This window comes from Branchiostoma lanceolatum, chromosome 17, assembly GCF_035083965.1.
Source record: "Branchiostoma lanceolatum isolate klBraLanc5 chromosome 17, klBraLanc5.hap2, whole genome shotgun sequence".
In the NCBI taxonomy this organism is placed as follows: domain Eukaryota; kingdom Metazoa; phylum Chordata; class Leptocardii; order Amphioxiformes; family Branchiostomatidae; genus Branchiostoma; species Branchiostoma lanceolatum.
In genome coordinates this window covers 11,213,548-11,235,545 of record NC_089738.1, presented here as the reverse complement: position 1 = coordinate 11,235,545, position 21,998 = coordinate 11,213,548, and the positions used below count along the sequence as shown (strand labels likewise).

The 21,998-nt window shown below is 40.7% G+C and overlaps 3 protein-coding genes across 5 annotated transcripts; 1 reads left to right on the top strand and 2 right to left on the bottom strand.

Moving 5' to 3' along the window:
- The first annotated feature begins 1,365 nt into the window (after positions 1-1,365).
- LOC136422564 (uncharacterized) lies at positions 1,366-4,310 on the top strand. The gene is made up of 4 exons (XM_066410351.1): positions 1,366-1,503; positions 2,506-2,646; positions 2,830-2,983; positions 3,434-4,310. The coding sequence occupies exons 1-4, from the start codon at positions 1,497-1,499 to the stop codon at positions 3,507-3,509; spliced, it is 378 nt and encodes a 125-aa protein (XP_066266448.1). The 5' UTR covers positions 1,366-1,496; the 3' UTR covers positions 3,510-4,310.
- Positions 3,789-7,627, bottom strand: LOC136422563 (angiopoietin-related protein 7-like). Its single transcript, XM_066410350.1, has 6 exons — positions 7,116-7,627; positions 6,321-6,419; positions 5,933-6,116; positions 5,503-5,607; positions 5,183-5,399; positions 3,789-4,749 (listed from the first exon to the last, which is right to left on the bottom strand). The coding sequence occupies exons 1-6, from the start codon at positions 7,320-7,322 to the stop codon at positions 4,431-4,433; spliced, it is 1,131 nt and encodes a 376-aa protein (XP_066266447.1). The 5' UTR covers positions 7,323-7,627; the 3' UTR covers positions 3,789-4,430.
- A 78-nt stretch (positions 7,628-7,705) lies between these two features.
- Positions 7,706-17,699, bottom strand: LOC136422562 (ADP-ribosylation factor GTPase-activating protein 1-like). Of its 3 annotated transcripts, XM_066410346.1 has the most exons (14): positions 17,534-17,699; positions 16,814-16,903; positions 15,675-15,784; positions 15,104-15,275; positions 14,387-14,498; positions 14,106-14,169; positions 13,925-13,993; positions 13,621-13,735; positions 13,227-13,283; positions 12,847-12,879; positions 12,122-12,175; positions 11,831-11,890; positions 10,959-11,101; positions 7,706-10,655 (listed from the first exon to the last, which is right to left on the bottom strand). In XM_066410346.1, exons 2-14 carry the CDS (start codon positions 16,871-16,873, stop codon positions 10,262-10,264), a joined length of 1,443 nt encoding a protein of 480 aa, XP_066266443.1. In that variant the 5' UTR covers positions 16,874-16,903; positions 17,534-17,699; the 3' UTR covers positions 7,706-10,261. The 3 variants fall into 3 exon arrangements, with proteins under 3 accessions (XP_066266443.1, XP_066266444.1, XP_066266445.1); XM_066410347.1 differs by lacking the exon at positions 12,122-12,175; XM_066410348.1 differs by lacking the exons at positions 11,831-11,890; positions 12,122-12,175; positions 12,847-12,879.
- Positions 17,700-21,998: the final 4,299 nt, after the last annotated feature.

Here is a 21,998-nt window from a genome sequence, read left to right as displayed (position 1 = left end):
CTCATGATCGTCAGGTGGCTGTTTGGAGTCTAAAGAACCAATCCAAGAGCTCTAGTTACCAATAGGCTTTTTGTATGGTTTGAAGTTTTGATTCTTGAGATAATGACACATTTTTCTTCATTTTTAATTTCGTACCACGAAGTTCAGGCGTCATAAATGACATAATCCATATCTTGTCCGACAAGTTTCCCTTAGGCCACACCAACTTAATTTTATGGATGACATCCTCTGGAGTCCCCAAAACTAATGCGCGAGGGCGAAAAAAAGAAAAATCTAGCAAAAAAAAAAAAAGATAAACCGGAGGACTAAATAGCTGGTATTGCCAATTAAACCACAGAACACAGTGTAACAAACAAACAAGTCTTTATTTGTTGGCATTAGCTCATATTAAAGTAGCCTGGGTGCCATCCTATTTCTACCGGGGCTCCTACACTTGCTTCTCTAAAAAATTTTTAGGGAAGCGAGTGAAGGAGCCCCGGTAGAAATAGGATGGCTCCCAGGCTAATATTAAAGTGCTTTTAACATGGATGATGCCTGGTTTAAAGACCCATATGTAACATTTGGCCGTTCAAAGAAAAAAATGTGTTCGGCTGTGTACACAACATCACGCCTTCAGTCAGAGCAAGTATTGTCATATCATGAACAATATACTACTGGGCTCATGAGGGGCGGCGCCCACTTCAATCGCTCCTAGTCACATACATACCACTTGTGTTGGACAATGTGAGTGTATATAGTGTATTACGACAAGCTGGCTCAATGCTGCCCCTTTGCGGCAATATGAGTCTACAAGTTTCTTCGGAGGTGATTTTTTTTTTTTTTTTGAGAACAGGCGAAAATCAATGCGCGCGCGGATGTCATCCATAAAATTAAGTTGGTGTGGCCTTAGTGGACGGCCAAGACTCTGCCTTCATTTTCATGGACATGTAATGCCCTCTTAGTCCCACAACACGCTTTGCTAAAAGTATGGAGTACAAAAATTGACAAACTGTTAACTGTACAGTAGTCTCTACTGCGGTTTGATTTTCATGGACACAGACTTCAGGGATTGCGTCATGAGTCCCCACAGCACCCCCTGGCTGTGCAGACAGGAACTGCCGCAGTTGCCCAGGTAACGGCCGTTCAGGAGAGCGGAGCCTGTGTTCCCGCGTTGGGGGTATTTTCAAACTAGTATACATATATGATGACCGTTGACAGATCAAGTTAGCATTTGGGGGTAAGCTTGTATGATGGTAAGTTTTCATTCTTGAGATAATGACACATTTTTCTCCACTTTCTCATACGATTACATGCACTACCGACATATACTGGAACAGTCTAGTGACTCTAGTCCCCCCCTCAACAGTTCTGTTAGATCCGACCGAAGTCAATTCATGCCGTCACCATGAAGTTCAGGCGTCATAGTTCATAGTTAACCAACGCATCTTGTCCGACAAGTTTTCCTTAGCGGACAGCCAAGTTACACGTTGTCAGCAGTGCACCGTATTCCCAACATTATGGCAGGTAAGGCGTTAATTTATACACTTTACTGTGTACAACTGTTGACAGGTTGGTCTTTCTCCACTATTGTGGCTTGAATCTTACTCAAAATCAAACTCAATGTGACTTGTACGAACTGCCATACAAGTACCAGAGTTAGTACATCATGTGCTCTAGTGGGTGTGGCACTAAGAATGCCATTAACAAAGAAGCCTTGCTGGTTCACGCTCTATGCCTATGGCATGGATCATTGATCGAAGCACGCCGGCCATGACTCAGCCCAATGCAATTATGTGCCCATGTTAGCAGAGGAACACAGAAGCACGCTCGGATAAGGAACAGGGGAGCTTGAACTGACAGACCAGGACGCCTTTCCTGAGTCTATCACTTCTACATGTACGGGCCAGGTTTACATTGGTGCACTCGTACTAAGGCCATATCTCGATCACCTGCATTAGTCCCCCCCCCCACGTAGAAATAGAAAAAGATTACTCAATTGTTTGTTCGTTCGTATTTCATTTGGCGATTTCTATCGCCAATTGGCATGCAGTCAAAGCCAATTATTGGCATCATTATCATAACTGGGTGGGCCGACTACTCTCTCCTCGTAGCCAGGGGGAGCTTACAATTACCGTGGCTAAAAATCAACGGTCTGGAAGAGTTGACATTCGGCGCTATCTGGGGAGACCTCAACATGACAGTAATTGCCCAAGGTGCGGCCATAGTACTGTAGCACTATGAGCACATCCTTATCCGAAGCTAGGTACTCATTTTCACCTGAGTCGAGTGAGGAAATATGTGTACTTTTCCAAGGAGCACGGCACTGGGGTTTGCCGGGGTTTCGAAACCAGAACTATTAGATCTTAAGTCAACTACCCTAGCCACAACACCACATTTACCCTGAAAATTATATAAGGACGGTTCTGAAAACATTATTATGACATATCATGATCCGGCACATCACTTTATCCGATATCAATTCATAATCTTATCGTCATTATGTCTGTACCGTAACCTCGTCTCCAGATCTGAAGGCCCTGATTGCAGCGCGGATCCAGAAGTTCACGGCCTGCTTCAAGGCTAACGACATGAAAGGTCTGTTTAGCATGTACATGGTGGACTGCAAGATCATGAAGACAGGAATGGACACTGCACATGGTCATGAAGGTAAGGATATAGCCACATTATAGAGCATTGTTGGCTATTGCGCTTTAAGAATTGTAATGGGAAAAATATTAGAATTACCGAGCCAGAAAACCCCCTCTCTCTCTGTATCTGTATGTGTGGAAAATCTGATCATCGCAAACACACTTGCAGTATAACTAAATTACCAAACTGTATTGACTGCAGGATTAGCGAAGGTGGTGGCAGGTTTTCACGCTCTCGGTGTGACGACCGTGGAGAGGAAGTCAGAGGAAGTCGGACCAATGGGCAGTGACGTCATGTACGAGCGAGGCACCTACACTATGAAGACCGAGGACGGCACCCTGGCTGACACCGGGAAGTAAGTCATTTTGTTCATACTTGTTATTCATTATTTTCGTATGTGTACATGTGTGCGTTTGTGTACATGTGTGCGTTTGTGTGTGTGTATGTGTGTGTGTGTGTGTGTGTGTGTGTGTGTGTGTGTGTGTGTGTGTGTGTGTGTGCGTGCGTGCGTGCGTGCGTGCGTGCGTGCGTAGTATTATTATGACCTAATTTGTATAATCAATGAGAAAACTGCATCTTAACGTAGTGGTAAATTATGTCAACTTCAAACAAGTGACACATGAAGGTTAGATAAAGGTGAAAGGTAAAAAGTTCCTGGATTGTAAGAAAAAGATTTAAATGACATAGTACGTTGCTGTAAAAAAAACTTGCCGTTTCTCCAGGCTGAAATACTCTAAATACATTTATATATGTTATATTATGTTAATGATATTAAGTTGAAATATTTTTTCTTGATATTTTAAAGGTACATTGTGATTTGGAAGAAAATTGGCAGTGACTGGTTCCAGTACATCGACATCTTCAACACAAACAAAGCCTGAAGATTCTAGATCTACATTCACAAAAAAGGAAGAGCGTCAGAAAGATGGTCACGAAAAATGAGTCGTATAGGATAGAGCAGCATTGGCTTTTGTTAACGCGTCATGCCCCAGTCTTGCTTTAACCTCAATATTGGAACCCATCCTTTTCTAGTCCCTGGTCGCTCCTCTGATCGCTTCCGTATTCCCTTGCCAGCGATCAGAAGAGCTATCCAAAACTAGAAAAAGATATCAGACTATGATAAACGATAAATGAGGATCAATTAAGTTTCCGATTCTGGCTTAAATTTTACTGACATGTAATGCCCAGTGAGCCCCACAACACACTTTACTGATAGACAATAGACGTGTGCAGTATCATCATTATTATATCCTTTTAGTATTCTGTGCATGCTGGCTTTTGTAAACACCTCGCTGATGCATATGGGCATAGATTTCAACCCATGAGAAAAATGTTACAAGAAGATGCGAAAGAACAAAAATAATGAATTTATCGTTTGGTATACCATGTTCTGTAAGTTCAGTCATTTATAAATCCTTCCTGACCGCTTAGGTTTCAAAATGAAAGCAACTTTTCTTGGGATCAACTTTTTGCACGCTCTCATCAATTTTGCAGTGACCGGAGGATGTCATCCATGTTATCAAATCATTATGGCCTTAACAAGAAAAAAAGATGAGGGTCACGAACAATGAATCTTATAGAATGGCAGTACATGTATCACCTTTTGTCGAAAGGTGTCTAAGACGAGTATTGCTCGTAGACCTCTTTTGCTGCAATAAATGGCGGTTGTACCAAAATTGAAATGTGTGACTCTGCCTAATTTTCATCTAGCCCTACAACACGCTTTGCTGAAAGTATATGTAGTATAGAAATGGAGAAAGTGTTTTACAGTACTGTTATAAGTGTTAACTGTACAGTAGTCTCTACTGCGGTTTGATTTTCATAGACACAGACTTCAGGGATTGCGTCATGAGTCCCCACAGCACCCCCTGGCTGTGCAGACAGGAACTGCCGCAGTTGCCCAGGTAACGGCCGTTCAGGAGAGCGGAGCCGCAGGCCCGGAACCACCAGCCTGCGTTCCCGCGGTGGCGGGAGCAGCTGCCCCGTAACACGTCGTTGTCCCTGTCGATGGTGGAGAAGCTCATCCCGTTGTTGATGATCATCGCGTCCCCGGCGTTGCCTTGGTAACCGGACACCTCTAGTCGGTAGTTCTGCGTAGAGTTCTGCACCGGGCCGCCGACCCTTCATTGAGAGACCAATAAAATGTGTCATCAGTAACTGTACGGGGAAAGCAGATGTTGGGGTAGATCGCAACGTTTAAAAGCAAATTACTAGCATTGCACTATGACAGTAACGAGCATTCCATTAACCCACACAGGGACTGCTAGAGACGCTAGACAACCTGAAAATGTTACGATCGCAACATTTGCTTGGACATTAGGTGCATTTGGCTATTGAAAAGCCCGGTCGCTCATTGGTGTCATAGCGCGATAGTAATTTGCTTCTTGACGCTTCCAAAGTACCAGTATCTGCAAAAGTAGAACAAAAAGGCAATCGGCAATACAATAGCAGACTCGGGATTGCGGAAAAACACCAGTATCTACTGGCCTATACTATGATCATTCCCTTCCTATAGCTATATGGCACGGGTGCCTTTAAAGCGACTTGTCCATACCTGAAGGTGTTGTACTCTGAAAATCGTCTTTGTCCTCCCCATTCCTCAAGGTCGACCCTCAATCTGTAGGCTTTCTGTGTTGTCAGGAAGTGAATGATGTCGTTCCCAAGCCAGTACTCGCCGTTCTTGTTCCCGAACCCCTGTTTGTACTCCTCCCAGGTCCGGTTGAAGGGAACCGACCCGTCCTGCCGCCGCTGGATCACAGTCCAACCACCACCTGTACGATATGGCACGAGAAAATAAGACCTATCTAGTCCGGACGCCCTCTATTACTGCTAATGCACCGCTTAAAATAAGAGCGTTTTTTTCCTTGGCCTTACCTGAAGTCTCCATGTCACAGTAGACTTCCATCTGCAATGCAGGATTCAGTCGTACACTGTACACTCCACTTGCTGTGGTCCCGGAGCGGAAAAGGGAGGAACAGTCTGTGGAGGAATCAAGGAAAACCACTATTAGTCCGTGTACATTTGTATCTCTACAATAGACGACATTAAGCTTCAATTCACTCTGCTGCCTAACACCATAACCAATATAAAGCTGGTGTCAAACAGCTATCTTAGCATGCTGAAGGTTAATCAAGTATCAAGACAAATGTTTTATATGCTTGTACCGACGCTGTGAAGTCCTCTTTGCGAGACGCATTCGATCTTACATCTGGTTTTCGCGTAAGTAACTTCACCAGACAAGAGCGCCAAGTAAATTTTAATGCCATTTTCTACATTGTTTTGGGGTGGCTTGCATGATTCTCACCTTCTATCTCGTACGCCTCAACGTCCGAGATCTCCACGGCCCCGTCACCAGCAGTAGAAGTGCTAGTGTCTGCCGCCCTTTGTGCAGCCGCCTGGACTAGGGAGTAGATGCCTTCTGTGTTGCGGCGAATCTGTTTGAAGTTCTCCTTTTCCTGAAGCAGTACCTTAGTAAGGCTGGAGTAGACCTTCGATAGAACAGGAAGTGGTTACGGATGAACCTACCATCGAAATCCATCGCAAAAGTACGTGCATGTATTAATGGAACGTTATTATCATGAAAGTGCACACTCACGCTAAAACACCATGATCAAGAGGCAAAAACGGCCCATAAACTTAACTGAATGACGCCATTTTAACGTGAGTCGTCTGGCGCTTTCTAAACCACTAACCTGGACTTGATCTTTCTGGAACTGTTTCTCTATAGTCTCCAGTCTGTTCTCTGTTCTTGTGAGTCTCGTAGTTAAGTCATCCACGGCGACTTTCAGGTCCTGCAAGTAGTGAAATTTACAGTACAGACGTGTATCGTCACGGTACCTAGGGCTAAGAATAGAAGTGACTCAGTACAGTAAAAACTTTCCGGCTCTAAAATGATGACCAGTCACTACAAACTTCAGGCGGCATCTAAGGATACCCATGTCTGTTGTTTAAACAATTAGTCTTTATTACAGAACAAAACTGTAGCAACATTACGTTTTAAAAACACATGTTAAAAAAACAGAAGTATCACGGTCAGTCAAAGGGCGCCGGAAAGAAGACATTGTCAATGAAGTATCATCGTGTCTTAAAAACAAAACTGTAAAAAGAAGACGCTGTGAGTAGAGTGTCTTAAACACAAATCTGCAAGAGAATTGTGTGAAGTCTTTCAGATGAAGACGGTGTGAGTTAAGTGTTATAATGCCTTTAAAAAAAACTGTAAGAAGAAGACGGTGAGTAAAGTGATGTTTTAAAGACAAACCTGTACATTTAAGAAGAGGACTGTGGAAATGAAGTATCATCGTGTCTTAAACACACAACTGTAAGAAGAAGACACTGTGAGTAGAGTGTCTTAAACACAAATCTGCAAGAGAATTGTGTGAAGTCTTTCAGAAGAAGACGGGTGAGTGAAGTGATAATGTCTTGAAGACAAACCTATAAGAAGAAGACGGTATGACTATGAGTGAAGTAATAATGTCTTAAAGACAAACCTGTAAGAAGAAGACGGTGTCCCTTCCCCCCGGACACACCTCCGGGTCCGTTTTCGGCACCACCACGGTGTGCGCGCATTGCTCCAGTCCGCGCCAGATATGAACAGTCGCACCTGAGGTCGAATTACCGCCATCCCCAGCAGAATCACCTTGCGCCACGCACAGATTGAAACAGAATACAGCAAGAAGAAACACAAAGGTCGCCATGGTGTCCACTCCTTGGCAGCACCGTGGAAAATGGGACCTTTGTCCGGTATATGCCTCCACACGGCATCCGGGAAGCCGGTCCCTGCATGTACATCTGTTTCCGTTGAGAGGTCAGGCCACACAACACAACAAAGCTGGGTGATGTGGATGACATTGTTCTACGGACTAGTCTCCAAGCAGAGGTTGATGGGGAGGATTGTGAACTTCTTATCATTTGCCCCGTTGTTATAAAACGAGGAATATGATAAGGTCAGAATATCCTCCACATCAACCTCTGCTTGGAGAGTACCAAATCTACGCATATCAACACGTTCACTTCTGACTATATTTCTTAACCACATCGGGTGATGCGTTTTCTGAAAAGTAGGACTTCAAACCGTACGTGTTGTACAACTTGCCACAAATTTTATTCCGTTTCACTACCTAAATAACTGTGTTGGGAACTTTGCCCACTGTTACACAAGTATGTGCCATCGAGGTCTTCGTTTTTCATGATCAATACACTGTGTCTATCTCTTACCACAGATAAAAGCACAGAAGAACTTAAAACATAACTGGAGGCACGACAAGTTGGGAACCAGGAGGTTAAAATACAAATACACTAGGCAAAGTTAGTACAGATATGGACACAAGATGTCAATTTTTTCGCGACACCTCAAGAGCGAAGCCTTTCTTACATAGATTTCCACACATTCTTCTTTCCTACAAGATCGTTCAAGTGACGTCACTGACTTTACATAAATATATTGTACACTAATCTGAACAGGAAATCAACTAACATGTAGAATATCTTCACGTTTGTAGTCAGTTTACAAGTTATCTTTGTATGTACAATTTTCGTTCTTAGAATAATCATAACAAGAGGTGGTTGAGTTGCTTAGAATCCTGACATCAAAATAATTTTTAAGTTGCTGATAAAACTAAACATTATTTCTTTTTATGCCATATTTCATGAGAAACTTTCTAGCATTGGAAAAAAGATTTTGTACACCTAAACTAGATGTACAACTAAAAAGGTGTATCAGTGTTACATTGTATGCTCTTAATTCAAAACAACTATAGGAAGGGTCCCCGTAAATTGCACACATGCATGCATAATTATGGCACAATTAACATCTTCAAATACACCAGGTATAATTCAAGTATGGTATTCCTACCTGGAATCATGAGATCAGTGTACAATAATCGCCAACTCACCTGCAATGATTTACAATCCATAATACATGTCTTTACACAAACTTCGAGTACAATGTTACAATACAATACTGGTAAGGCCGCTACAATTCAATTTCCTTGTTCTTGAATTTATGCAGGAAATTAAGGGACAGGCAAACAAAACCTAAAAAAAAAAAAAAGACATAAAAACCATTATGCTACTTCTTGATTATGTGACTACAGGGGCCACAGAGTCAGGAAACAAAGCTGGTTAACATTTCAAACTATGAATACTGAGTTTTTTAAACATAAATAAATGGCAAAACATTAAAAACTAGGAAAATAAGGACATTCTTTAGCTGTCAGTGTCAGTTGAGCATTTTCAAGTTGATGCATATTCTGAAATTTTACATATACTGAATGATCTTTTTTTTTTTCAAAAAGACTAGAAACACATGAAGCAGGCAATCACGAGGAACAAGAAATTGAATTGGTGTAGCCTAAGCTATAATTGGTCTAAAAGAGATGGGCTTTTACAGTAAGTTGAGCTGAACTTACGTCCAATTGATAGGAAATTGATAAGAACAGCCAAAGTGGTGAGAAGTATTTTCCAGACATATGTTAATGTGTTATTACGCTTAGAAAAGGGAAAAAGGTTGCTGTGATCTTCAACTTGTTTCATCCTGGTTATAATCCTTTATTCTACATATCATAAAGCTGTTACAGACGGAAACCTCGACAACAAAGTACTTATGGATTAGATCATTTCCTTACCAATAGGATGTTTTTCTCACTAATATGCACATTTATACACGTCAATTTACAACTCTCTTCAATAAACATATTAGGAGGCAATGTTGTGAATACGGACTCCTACCTTGTATTGTTTTTCAAGTTACAACGCAACTAGATATGCCTGCACCAGGTCACAACATGGATGAATCCTTAATACACAACGTCCAATCAGTTCATGGCAAAACTTTGTCTTTTTTGTGATCTTGAGGCTCTAAGAACCTATGATAGAGCTATTTTTGCAGGGGCTTAATTTTTTCAGTAGGACTGGAAAGGAGGTTTTTAAGTGTGCAATTTGAGATCAAAACAATACTGTAGCACACTACACATGATCTTGTGGTGAAGCGGCACCATGAAAATAAATCCACCTTGAATACTTCTTTTGAGTTATAGCAATACCTTAACAATCGATAATGTACTCAAAAAATTGTCTTTGGTCAAGAGGACTTGGAATGAATGACACTACAACCTGTCTGACTTGTTTGGACACTGATTACATCCTCACCAGCAGTTGTGCAGAATTTCTTTGCCAGCATATCTGAAACTAAAGCCTACTGTAGACACAATAAAGTTTTCTCCAGTCTAAAATATTTCCCCCTTCGTCTCAGGAAACTCATGCTCACCTAATATTAATCTTGTTTATTCTAAACAATTGATACCCCAATTTTGGTATCAAGCTGATGGTATGGCCTTGATTTTTTTGCCAATACTGCAATGGGGGAAATGATCCCAGGGAGATTCAATTTCGTGTTAGGGACAAAATGGAGTGTTCGCGGTGGTTTTAGATTTGCAGTTGAAACAAGGGGGTAGACTTGCAGAGAAGTAGAAGTAGACACAACAAACATTTTTGCAGGCATTTTAAATTTATAGTGAAGTGGTCACCGCGAAAATAAAATCCTCACAAGCATTTCCTGTTTTACAGTATTGGTCACAAGATTCCATGAAATGACGGAGAGACAGACACTGGGGAAAACCCTGAGATACAGAGGTGTTTAGTCGCTCTTGGCTGTTTTATTCCCTTTGCCTTCCGTGACGTTGATTGGCAGCCAGTCCCCGTCGTCCCACCCCTTCTCCCAGTCTGGGCTGGACGGCTGCTCCGGTTCAACCTTGTCGTTCCACATGGCGTCCCAGCTGTCGACGGTCTTACCCTCTTTGACCTTCTGTGGCAAACGTTTTGACTTGGGAGAGGTTTTGACAACCTTGGCGTTGTTTCCAGCCTGCTTGTCGTCCAGCCACTGCCAGGCGTCGACCGCGCTGTCCGCCTCACCGTAGTTCGTGGCGGCGTTGGAATCCCAGCCCCAGTCGGAGTTCCAGTCAGGACTGCTAGGGGGCGTTTCTCTGTGCAGGTGGAGAAGTGGTGTTTCTGACTCGTTGGGGTCCATGTGCCTGTGGAGAGAACACGGGAGGGTTAACTTTCTGTCTGCTGAGGTAGACTTTTGGCACCCATATTTGCATTAGATACAGGGCTAGGCAGCAGGGTGAAGGAACAGGAGGTTGTTGCAGTGTTTTAAAGTTGTGCTTAAAAACAGATCTGTATTACAGTAGAAATACATGTACATTGAAAACGCATATTTGCAGTGTCTTGAATTTGTGGTAGAAAGGTAACCGCAAAAATGTGAAAATAAAACCACCGCAAACATTTCAACATTTACAGTAACATGTACTACAAAAGTGACTTCAGTTGTTTACCTTTGAGCCTCGATTTTCTGCCGTTCTTGTGGGTTTCCCAAAAGGTTTGTGCCTTCGGTTGGTCCCCCGTCATCAAGCACCACAGGCTGGTCTGTAAATATGGACTGTAGGTCCTTCCAGCCTTTCTGACTCACTGTAGTCACCTGCAACACAAGACAGTACTGTAGGTCTTCATTACCCTGCTAAACTTGGTGTTGTGAACATCGCCTCAGTGCTGCAGTCTTGCTGATTCTGGTGGTACGGACACATGGAATGAGCCAGAAAGGGTGGTGTGAAGACAAGCGGACTGCTGTCCACCCGTGTCAGGGACCCCCACAGCAGTATAATGAAATACTTGAAACTACAACTGTTACTGTACTTGTGGATTTGCTTGTGGGTGGACCAGATAGCTCAAGAAGCTGTGGGTAGGTCTGTATGCTATCTGGTACATGTATATGGATAGGTGTCAGGAAAATGAAGGACAAGTTCATATTGTGGGTCTTCTAGCAGCTTTCTGTAGTATGTGAAGAGTAGCTTGTTCTGGGTTAGCAGTTCTGCTTCTGCAGTGCAAAGTCGAAGGTTCACATCTCGGCTGTGTTTGAGGAGAACCACACCTTGGGCATGTTTAAGAACCCACCACACTTGTTGATAAGAGTAGAGGTGTGCCCTGGATGAAATCAGTTAGTAATCACAAACTCTCAAGTACCATCACTTGAGCCACCAGGCAGTTTGAGGTGTATGTTATATAAAAGATAAACAAACGAACAAACAGAAGTCTTATTATTACACTACACGAGCCTATCATTAAACATTTTATACTATTGTGTCAGTGTTGAATTAAAAAAGACAATATTTCTCTCCATAAAAAAACAAAACTGTAGCGTGTGGTGTACCTTAGTGGCTAACTGTGTAACTGAGGAGCCGACATCACCCAGCAAACGCCCTTCTCTTGCCTGAAATCATAAGACAAGTTTGGTACAACATCTATGACCATATAGTACACAAATGTATTTGTATGTCTTACCTTGGTTTGAAAATAAACAGTATTTGATACACATTTGCAAGTAACACAAACAAGTAACAAGTGTTAAAAACAAAACAAATGGAAAAACAATGAAAACGATGATATAAAACAAACGAATCAAAACTAAAAGACTACCGCCTCAGATTTCTGTCTATGGTACCTTTTCCTCGGCAGATTTCCACGACACTTGAACGGTCTCGCCAAGTTTGACCGCCTGTGAAGTACGAACAGTTTTGAACTGGTGCAAGGCGTTACTCTATTTAGTAAGACCCAGTTCTAACTATGTCTGGGTCTGAGATTTTATGGATTTTGTGTAACTTTTTTTTCGGGTCCAAGTCTGCTCTAAGTTTATATCTTTGGTACATGGCTGGATGTTACAGTGATCTCAATCTAGCCACAGTATTGCAAAATTCTATTAGAAAATGAAACTCACAAATTTGTAACCTATAGTAGCATTATTTATCTATCTCTATATTTATTCATCTATTTCTGTAGTAGCATTATCTTATATACTGTTTATTGGCTGAATTATTTTTAAGGATTTGAGTCAGTATCACAATTGGGATACTGCCAACTACATACTTCTTTATACCAACAATTTGTAGGGAGGTCAGTTTCACTAATTGTTTTGATTCATAAGTGATCATACACTAAACATAAGAGTACAAAAAATATGAAAGATACAGAAAATGTGAAATATTCACATGAAGACAGATGCTTGGAGACATAGAGTGAACTCAGTCAGGCAAACAGCCCGACATGATAATGATGTATATAATTATGAATTTATTAAAAAAAAGAAGAGGACTTTCTTGCAAACATAGATATCAAGTTGAGAACAAACACGGTAAAGAAAAGAAAGAACATCGGATTGTCCATCATTACCTTTTCACTGGCTGTGGCACTTAACTTCACCGCCTGATAAGGTGACAAAATCATATTCAAACATCAAACAAAAACTTAAGAAATACCAAGTGATTTAAATGACCTGTGAAATTGTATGCTAAAATATGAAGACACAAGAAACGATTCCTTAAACAATAGGATGTTTCCGCTCCGTGACTATGATGTAAGTATTGTCCACATGTTAGATGGTTAAACTCGGTAGTTGTCAGGTAAATTTTGTGCAAGTACAGATTTAAAAATCTGACTCTTCCAGGTTCAACCAATCAGCATCTCAGCTGTGACGTCAGACACTGTGACCATACAACAAAGAGTAGAGAGTCCATGAAGAATGACTGGATACACAATATCAATATACTTACACTTTCTTTTGCTTGCTCTGCTAGTTTGCCAGCATTTAGGGAAAGAGAACTCCAGGTCTGTAAACATGAGAGACAAACACACCATTAAATTTACTGAAATCATCCCCTAAATGTTAAAGGTTATGATGTCATGGTAAGATGGCATATAAAATAGTAAAAGCCTAATGTGTAAAATCAGATTGTCTTGAAGTGTACATAATTCTTGTTTTCAACATTTGTAAAGAAGTCAGTAAGTCAACATTTTAACTGTACTGACATTTAGATTTGTGAAATTCAATAAATGTTCCAGTTTAAGTTTTAGTTTTGAAAAGAAGCCAATTCTTATTTCATCTTTCCATCTTCCTGAAAACACTGAATGATAAAATACATGTCATTTTTACAACAATATACATACCGAAGTGAGAGAAGACATAGCTCCTGCCCATGCATCTGAGTCACTACTAGACTTGGTCACAACAGGGGCCGAACCAAAACCAACAAAGCGGCCACCTTGACTGGGAGGCAAATCGCTGAAATAAGACACAAGATTGCTAGGTTATTTATGCATGTGTTATTCCTTGTTAAAAGGAACTATTGCTTGCACTAAATTGTCTTCTCCATCCGACTGTTTTCAGTTGATACCCTTAAGAACAATTGCTCAGTATAAATAATAACATTTTTAACATTAATTTAAAAATTAGTTGCTGAGTCATACTCACTCCGGCTTATTCATGTTCTCCATCTGTTTTCTACGGAAGAAGTCTTCTTTTCTGGAGGAGATTTCATTCCTGTGTGAAATAAGAATATTTAGACTTGTGCAACAACAATGGGGGTAAAATGGGGAGAAATATCAATGAAACTTTTGAATAACATCAATATGAGACCTGAAGATTGACTCACATTGAGATGCTTGAGAACTGACCACCGGACTGGTAGGAGGATGAACTATTAGAACTTGCTGAACCTGAAAAAACACAAAAGTTTAACCCTATTCATGCTGACTTCTGTTGCTACCAATAGACAGTTGGCAAATGTATCCAACCATAGCAAGTACAAAGTTAAACATACAGTCCATGATAAGCATACAGTCATTATGTTTCTTTTATTCTCTACAGTTGTGTGGACGATTTAAAGTTTATCATTTTGAAACAATTTTATAAAACTGAAGAAAAATCTCATACCAAAGTTTTTTGTGTTTGAAGTCTGTGTCCTCCTGGTTGGCTGATAGGGGACATAGTTTTTGGCTGAAGATGTTTGTTCAGACCATGTTTTCCCTTCCGCCTCTGTGGAAATCTGCAAATGAATGAAAAGATACAAACAGTTCATCATTACGCTACCATAGTCCAATAAAAAAAATGCTGCAGTTCAATACTTGAGACTGGACCCTCGCATTCTACAGGTAGCATTCTCACAGTTGAGCTCCTGGTTCAGTTGGTAACTGCCGACCCCGGTTCAATCCTGGGTAGGACATCTTATTACTAGTTGGGGCTGCACCCATCTTTCGGAGGGGACGTAAAACTTGCCTAGAGCACGTTAAAGGGGAAGGGCTTGCAACCTCTCCCTGTACAAATATACAATACTACTGAAACAGCAAGGAAACTTGCTGCCCTTTATGCCACTATACAAAACAAACATCCCATAGTTGAGAAGTATGTGGAAATTGTCAGTAGTTTGGAACAGTAAGTATTAATCTTCCCCCTGCTGAGGTAGAACGTTGGAGCAAACTATGTATTGGTTACAAAATTAGGCAGCAGGGAGAAGGTTTAACAAGATAACAATTTGCATTTGTAACTTTGATTAGAGAAAGTGAGTTGTAAAACATTATTTCTACTTGGAGTTGAAGCCATTTCTGCTGTCATACATTTGAAAAGTCAGGAAATTAACCTGCTGACTGTTACCTTATCTCTATACAAGGCTGCAGCTTTGCTGTTGTATTTCTCCGACAGACTCCAGCTGGGGTTGTAGTCGTCTTGGGACTTGAAGAACTCCCTGGCAGCGTTGTTCCCCCCCACCTTCATCTTCTCAAGTTCTGCGTCTTTCCACTTGTCCATCGTTGTGGAGCGAACAAAACTGACATAAAAATAACAACAAGGTGCTTGTTTGTTTGCTACTTTTCACTTATGGCTGTCTTTCATTGAAGTTATGAGAGAGGAGGTTAGGGTCTTTACAGGTTTTTTATGCATGTGAGACTGCCATAAAAACTTCATACAAGATCTAGATGTCAGAAAATTGCAAATTTGTAGTGAAGTTGAAGAGATGTTCATATAGAGAAGAATCAGATTTAATTGTCTGACTGATCATGAGTATTGAAATCCACCAAAAAGTCTAATAATGCTACCTGAAATACAGCATTTTTAATCTAAAGTGTACTTTACTATTTCCATTGTATTTTGCTACGTAGTCAGACTTTTTAGTATACTTCAGTGGAGGGATTCAACAGAGAAAAAAAATACTCAATACAATCTGTACCTTAAATGGACTCCCAGTCCTCTGTGCTTGCCTGAACACTCGAGACAGATCCAGATGCCATAGGACACACTCACCCACTGAGGGTTGTGAGTTCCACATTCAAAACAGTTCTGGAACACAACGTAACAAATCAGTGTCTATACCAGAGCTGTCTCCAGCTTCAAATATTTTTCTGTCACACACATTGTTTGGAGGCCCATGTTGTTAATTTTCAATGTCAAATCTGTCATTTTAAGCTGACAGAACTAAAATACATGTGCATCAACTTTATCTCAATGAAGTTCAGACTTTAAGGATGGACAGAGTGAAATTTTTGTCCACAAATTTCCATCTTGGGATGGAAGGACGGGTCCTGGAAACAACCCTGATCTACACTATCAGTTCTTCTTTTCTAGCTTGAAAAATTTTAGGTACTGTATATGGATTTTTCCCAGACCTATGTTCCATTCAGTCATTTCAGCAAACCCATGCTTAGCTCCTGTTATGATTAATTTACCTCATTCTAATTTTTTTCAGATTAAACACACTAATAATGTCAACCAGGATGACAAGATGGCCATAATTCTTGTCCCTAATTACTTAGCAACATGATTCAATCAAATCATGGAATGACAGGTGTTAGTTAAATTCCAAGGTGACCCTACTGTTAAATGTGTGAATACATATACACTAATGATACAGTACTACTATGAATCTCATCTAGGCTAGAGCTCATAACAGAAACATATAGTTCCAAAATTGATTACAACACAATCTGAATATTATTCAAACGTTTGCAGTTACTCCTCCACAGCAAAATCATGGCATCCCTCATATGTATTTCCCTTGTATTATCTACTGTACCACACACTTGTTTCAACTGCGAACGTAAAACATAGTGAACCCCCTTTTCCATCCTACTGTGAAATTAAATCCTTGTGAAGATAGCGTTATATAAATTTACGGTATGTACTGGAATCTAATTTAATGGTAGTGAATATACTAGTGATCTTTGTTTGTGCAATATGCAATTTTAATCCGAAGATTACAGATAGGCACTCACCACTATCCAGGGTACATTGGTACAGTTTAAAACATGTCTTCGAAACTTGCAATAAAACGATGATAAAAGAGCCAGAAGATGAAGTATTGTCACTTACATTATTTCCTGATTTGGGACGCAAGTCCTTTAGAACTCTCCGTGTCCGAGGGCTGGCCATTGTTTGTAGAGCTGTGTAGCAAGTGTAGAACTGAATGGTGGAAAAATACAACCTACATCAGGGATCAAAATACTTATTTTTGGTTACTTGCAAAATTACAAGTTGGCAAAAATTTTACTTGCAATTTGAAAAATTAACTTGCAATATTAATTATTATAGTCCTCAAGCATGTTAAAGAACCCACCACACTTATCGAAAAGAGTATTGGTTCATCCCGGTGTGAATGGATCACATGAATCTGTCTGTCTGTCTGTCTGTCTGTCTGTCCGGATAAACAATGTCTACACATATACGACTGTTATACAACATATTGCTGTCAGAGAAGACATGAAGTAAAAAAAAAAACACGGAGTCTAGAAGGAAAGTTTTAGGATATCGATTAACCAAACATCTGCTTGAAAATGAAATATGATGTCCTATATTTTCACTGCACGTCTACACTTCAAAAACTCATTCTCCTACTGAACTATCAATCTATCTACATATATAATACATTGAATATGTACCAACATACAGTTCACGTATCGCTGGAGGTAACGGTCAACTTGTTTGACAGTCGCGGGTTTAAAGTTCCACGTAGCACTAGGCCGGTAGGTGGGGAGGGGGGCACAATCATCGCGGCTTCAACCACTATTAAAACGGACAAAAAGCGTCACTTACCTGGACCAGCTGGGATAGGAATGTTAGTTCGTCACGATGTAATGCTCGACTGGAGGAATATATGGTCTAATTTTACAACAAGCTCAGAAATACGCGTTTTAAGGTGCACACGTCAAGATTTGACACACCGGCCCGGAAGTGGGGCTACCCTGCTCTGGATGTAGAAACTCCGCGGAGTCGGATTCTTCAGGGTTACACAGCGACATCTAGCGAAGTAGTTGAAAACTTCCAACTCCGCGGAGTTTTTTCTCTTCTGAGAGGGCTGAGAATCCGGCTTTCCCTTGGCAAATCTGTTATTTTCGTAGAGGAGTGAAACGTTTTTTTTACTTCCACTGAACTATGCTTTCTTTACTACAAACTCTAAAGAAAATCGTTTCAAAGTGTAACGTTAATGCTTACCTTCCTCTCCCTCCCTCGTATACATACCGTAACTGAAAATGTATTTTTCTGCATATTTCTCTAGCTATTGCCCGAACGGCATCAACAGCAGCAAAACTGGACATTCTAGAGGACCTTGAATGTTGTCATTAAGTTTTGTGAAATTACCATGTCTTATTCTCTACTAAACTTATAAGGAAGGAAGCAAAACATAAGATAAGCCGCAAATATCACTTTATTCATCGTCACATTGACATCACCAAGCTAAGGCTTAAGTTATTACACGAAAACTCAAGATTTATAAAATAATAGAACTCATATATATTCTCATGGTTAGCTTTTTTGACATGGTATGAATATATCTTAAAAAGCATAGAACATCGATTTTAATTATGGTTTTTAAAGCTGATTCTTTAATTCATGTCAGTTATTCTGCATAACAGTTATAGCTTTATGTAACGTTATATACATGTACATGTATATCAATCTAGATATTCGTAATGGCATAGACCTGACAAAGACTGCCTCTGAAATTGAGTATTTTAGTAAATTTGATATGAAAAGCGGATCCACTGATAAGAACTTTGCAATGGAACTGAGTCAGCCTACAGATGCAGTGCCCTGTCGACTGTCATTCTCGTATAGGACTCAGTTTAACCATAGCCGATGCTGTTTACAGTATTGCCGAAAACTTTGTTTTTTGGAAACGGACGAAAATTGATGCGCGCGCGGATGTCATCCATATAAACAAATCAACATGGCCTAAGGTCAAATACAAGAATATTGGGAGAGCTGATGACTGCTATTTTTTCGGTCAGATGATTAAGATAACTACAAAGTAGACTAACTTCCACTCTCCACGTCATCGGCTGTAACTGTGCCGTTTTGTCTCATTTCAAAGAAGAACAGGGGACACAGACTACGTCGTGAGTGTACAAAAGTTAAACTTAAGTTAAGATACAAAGAAATGCATAGTGCACCCTATTACACTTATCTTAATTCATCAACAAATATCTATCGTAAGACCATATACCATATCCCGGCGAATTTCCCACTCGCCGTTAATGTACATACGTGCGAAAGAGCAAAGCGGTTGAAGGCGATATTCAGTCTTTTCGATCTCTATTACACCACGATTTGTATAAGGAACATCGATGTAGAAGGGTGTACCTGCTGGGACAGTGCTCACAAGCGCGTTGAAAAGACACGACGCGACTGACGGTGACTCAGCAAAGAGGGGGCCGATTCTGCGGGAAAATTTAGTATCCCTATAATTTTCATAACACAAACGAATACAACCGTAGCCTAGAATTTTGTCAGCTTTCTTTTCGACTGGGTCAGTACTTTTGTTCTTTTGTACTGCAGCGAAGGAGATCATGCCTGGCTGTGAGATCCAACTCTTCAAAAAGGCAGAACGAGGAACCCCATAGACATTACGATCAAAATCAAAAAGACTCTCAAAATCTACTTTGTCACCAGGTTCAAGGATTACAGTGTCATCAACGAGCCTTGTTTCAATGGTACGACCGGTACCGATCCCCTGAAGTCTCACAGTCCGCCAAGACTGCTCAAATCCAAAGAATCTCTCGTATTGATTTTGTTTATTTTCCACTGCATCAATGGCCAGCTTTCTAGGACCACTCATCTGGACCATATTCTTAGCCATCTCCCACCCATACCTCTTCTCGCGAAAGGCGGGCCTGACAATTAAGTACCCACCATAGACATGGTCCTCTCCGTATTTAACTGAGGAGACTCCACCAACAGGAATGCCATTTGCCTCAGCCAGGTAAAACCCTGTTGGGTCCTGTTGGTAAAAGATCCGTGCATCGTGCAGCCCTGGTATCCACCCTTCAGCTGTTCCCCATTCATGCAGAAGTGACACCTCTTTTGCAGAGTTCATCAGGCGAAGACGAAACGTGTCTGTTCCGATCGGTTCAAGTGTACGTGCTGACTTGGGCCTTTCTGGATTCTTGCTTGTCGGCAGGGTGCTGATTTTTAGCTGCATGAAAAATTACACAAATGTCACTTCATGATGAGCTTGTTCACAATTTTAACTGCACATGTGACATGTGATGCATTGAAGGCTATGAGACGTAAACAAACACATAACGTTATACGTACATATGGACATGTATAAAGCATGGTCCAGACAAGGGCTGCTAACAGGTTAGGGGCCTCCGATCCACCTTTGACCGAGGCTCTTGACGCTTTTGAAACCGTGACCTTGCGATGGCATTATTTACATTTCAAATGGTTATTTTTATCCATGGATAATCTATTAACTGAACCCTGACATTATCCCTCGTCACCGCCTTCGTAGATATAACCTGTTGGACAACTTTCTATGGACTGTCCTTACCTTAACTCGGAAAGTAGCCACTTGTCCTTCACCCAGCTGCCATGTTTTCCGTCTGCAGCAGGAAAAGCCAGCTCCAAGCCTGAACTGGGCAGTTTGGGCGAACATTATTAGTACCTAGGTCGTGTACACGTGTCGTGTAAGCTACCTTTGGCTTTGCAACCAGAGAAGATCGGATCGCAATCTCGAACCAGATCCCGGGTGATTGTGATAGGAAAGACAAACGATATGTTCAGCACATCAGTCTCATTTTAACCTGAAAATTCGCCGAGCTCTTTTCGAGAAGTTATGAACATTGGCCACCACGTCCATGTCGGGTAAATCACAACCTGGATTGGAACCCCCGACCTCTGGGTCGAAGGACAAGGTTACTCACCAGCAAGTTGTACTGGATGTGCGGACTCAACGTAAGCGATAGAAGTGACATATGGTCTTCTAGTGCGCAGGCGTTGTTGGAAATTTGAACCTTATGAATTGATTTCTGTCTGATAAAGCTGTGATTGTGAAAAGGACTGAACAGATTTTCTATCAGAATTGCAGAACAGAATCTTTTTTATTATTATTCCTTCTTAAATCCATTTAAAGATAAGACACTTTGCGAGATATTCTTCCAACTATCTCTTGTAATTCTTTTGAGCTGAGAGAGATGAAACACAAATCTCTCTCTCTCTCCCATAGCTTAGTCAGCCGTAGGGGCACCATAGCGTTCAGTTCAAACACAAATACAGATAGAGGGTAGAAATGATAAAGCTGCAGAAAATAGATGCAGACATGTACTCTAATAAAACTCATATGAATTGTGTATGTTGGTCTCTCTATATATGTATGTATATAACCTGTTTGACAACGTTCCATGGACTGTCCTTACCTTAAAGAAAGTAGTTATATTTGGTATGTGGACAGGTGTTATGAAGCCGAAGTTCAAGGTCGATTTTGGGCCCCCTGGTATATGACCTTGGTACTGCAATAGAACTTCCGTTTTTTGTATATTTTGACCTGGACGTGCTATGGTCTTGATGTTTGGGTGGCAGATAGCTTGTGATGTAATAAAGAAGTGGTGTCGGTTTGGGCTCCCTACCAGCCTGCAGTGGCGTTATTGTGAAAATCTTCTAAGGAGAATAACTGAACAAAGGAAAGACGGATTTCCATGATATTTAGTATGCAGGTAGCTTAGACAGAGATGTACACAATGTAGTGCAAATTATGCTAATTGGGACTTAATTTGCATAACTAATGAGGAAATTCTATATTTGCAGTGTTTTCCATTATAAGACTCAAATACATGTAAAGGATGTAGTTTATGGCAAGTGGAGTATCAACAGATACCAATTATGCAAATATATTCCCAATTTGCATAATTAATACAAAAGTGCCATAGTTCATCTAAGTGTTAGATGAAGGTTCGTCAACATTGCGACATGTGTAAGTTGGTTAAATGTGTTCATGACCAAGCATATATTATGTAAATGTCTAAGTCATTTGCATAAACAGAATAGTTCATGGAGATATGAGGCCGCGGAAATCTTGTTGTTGATGAATTAATAGAAGCTTCATTGTACCAGGAGCTTCATTGTACCAGGACAATATACAAAATACATTAAGTTGAGCTGTGATGTCCTTGTACATTTCATATCTCAATAAATGAAATTATCGCTGTAGAAAGATATGATGCATACTGATAGTTTTACCAAGTGTGAATCCATAATCGTGTCAAGTCAGAATTCTTTT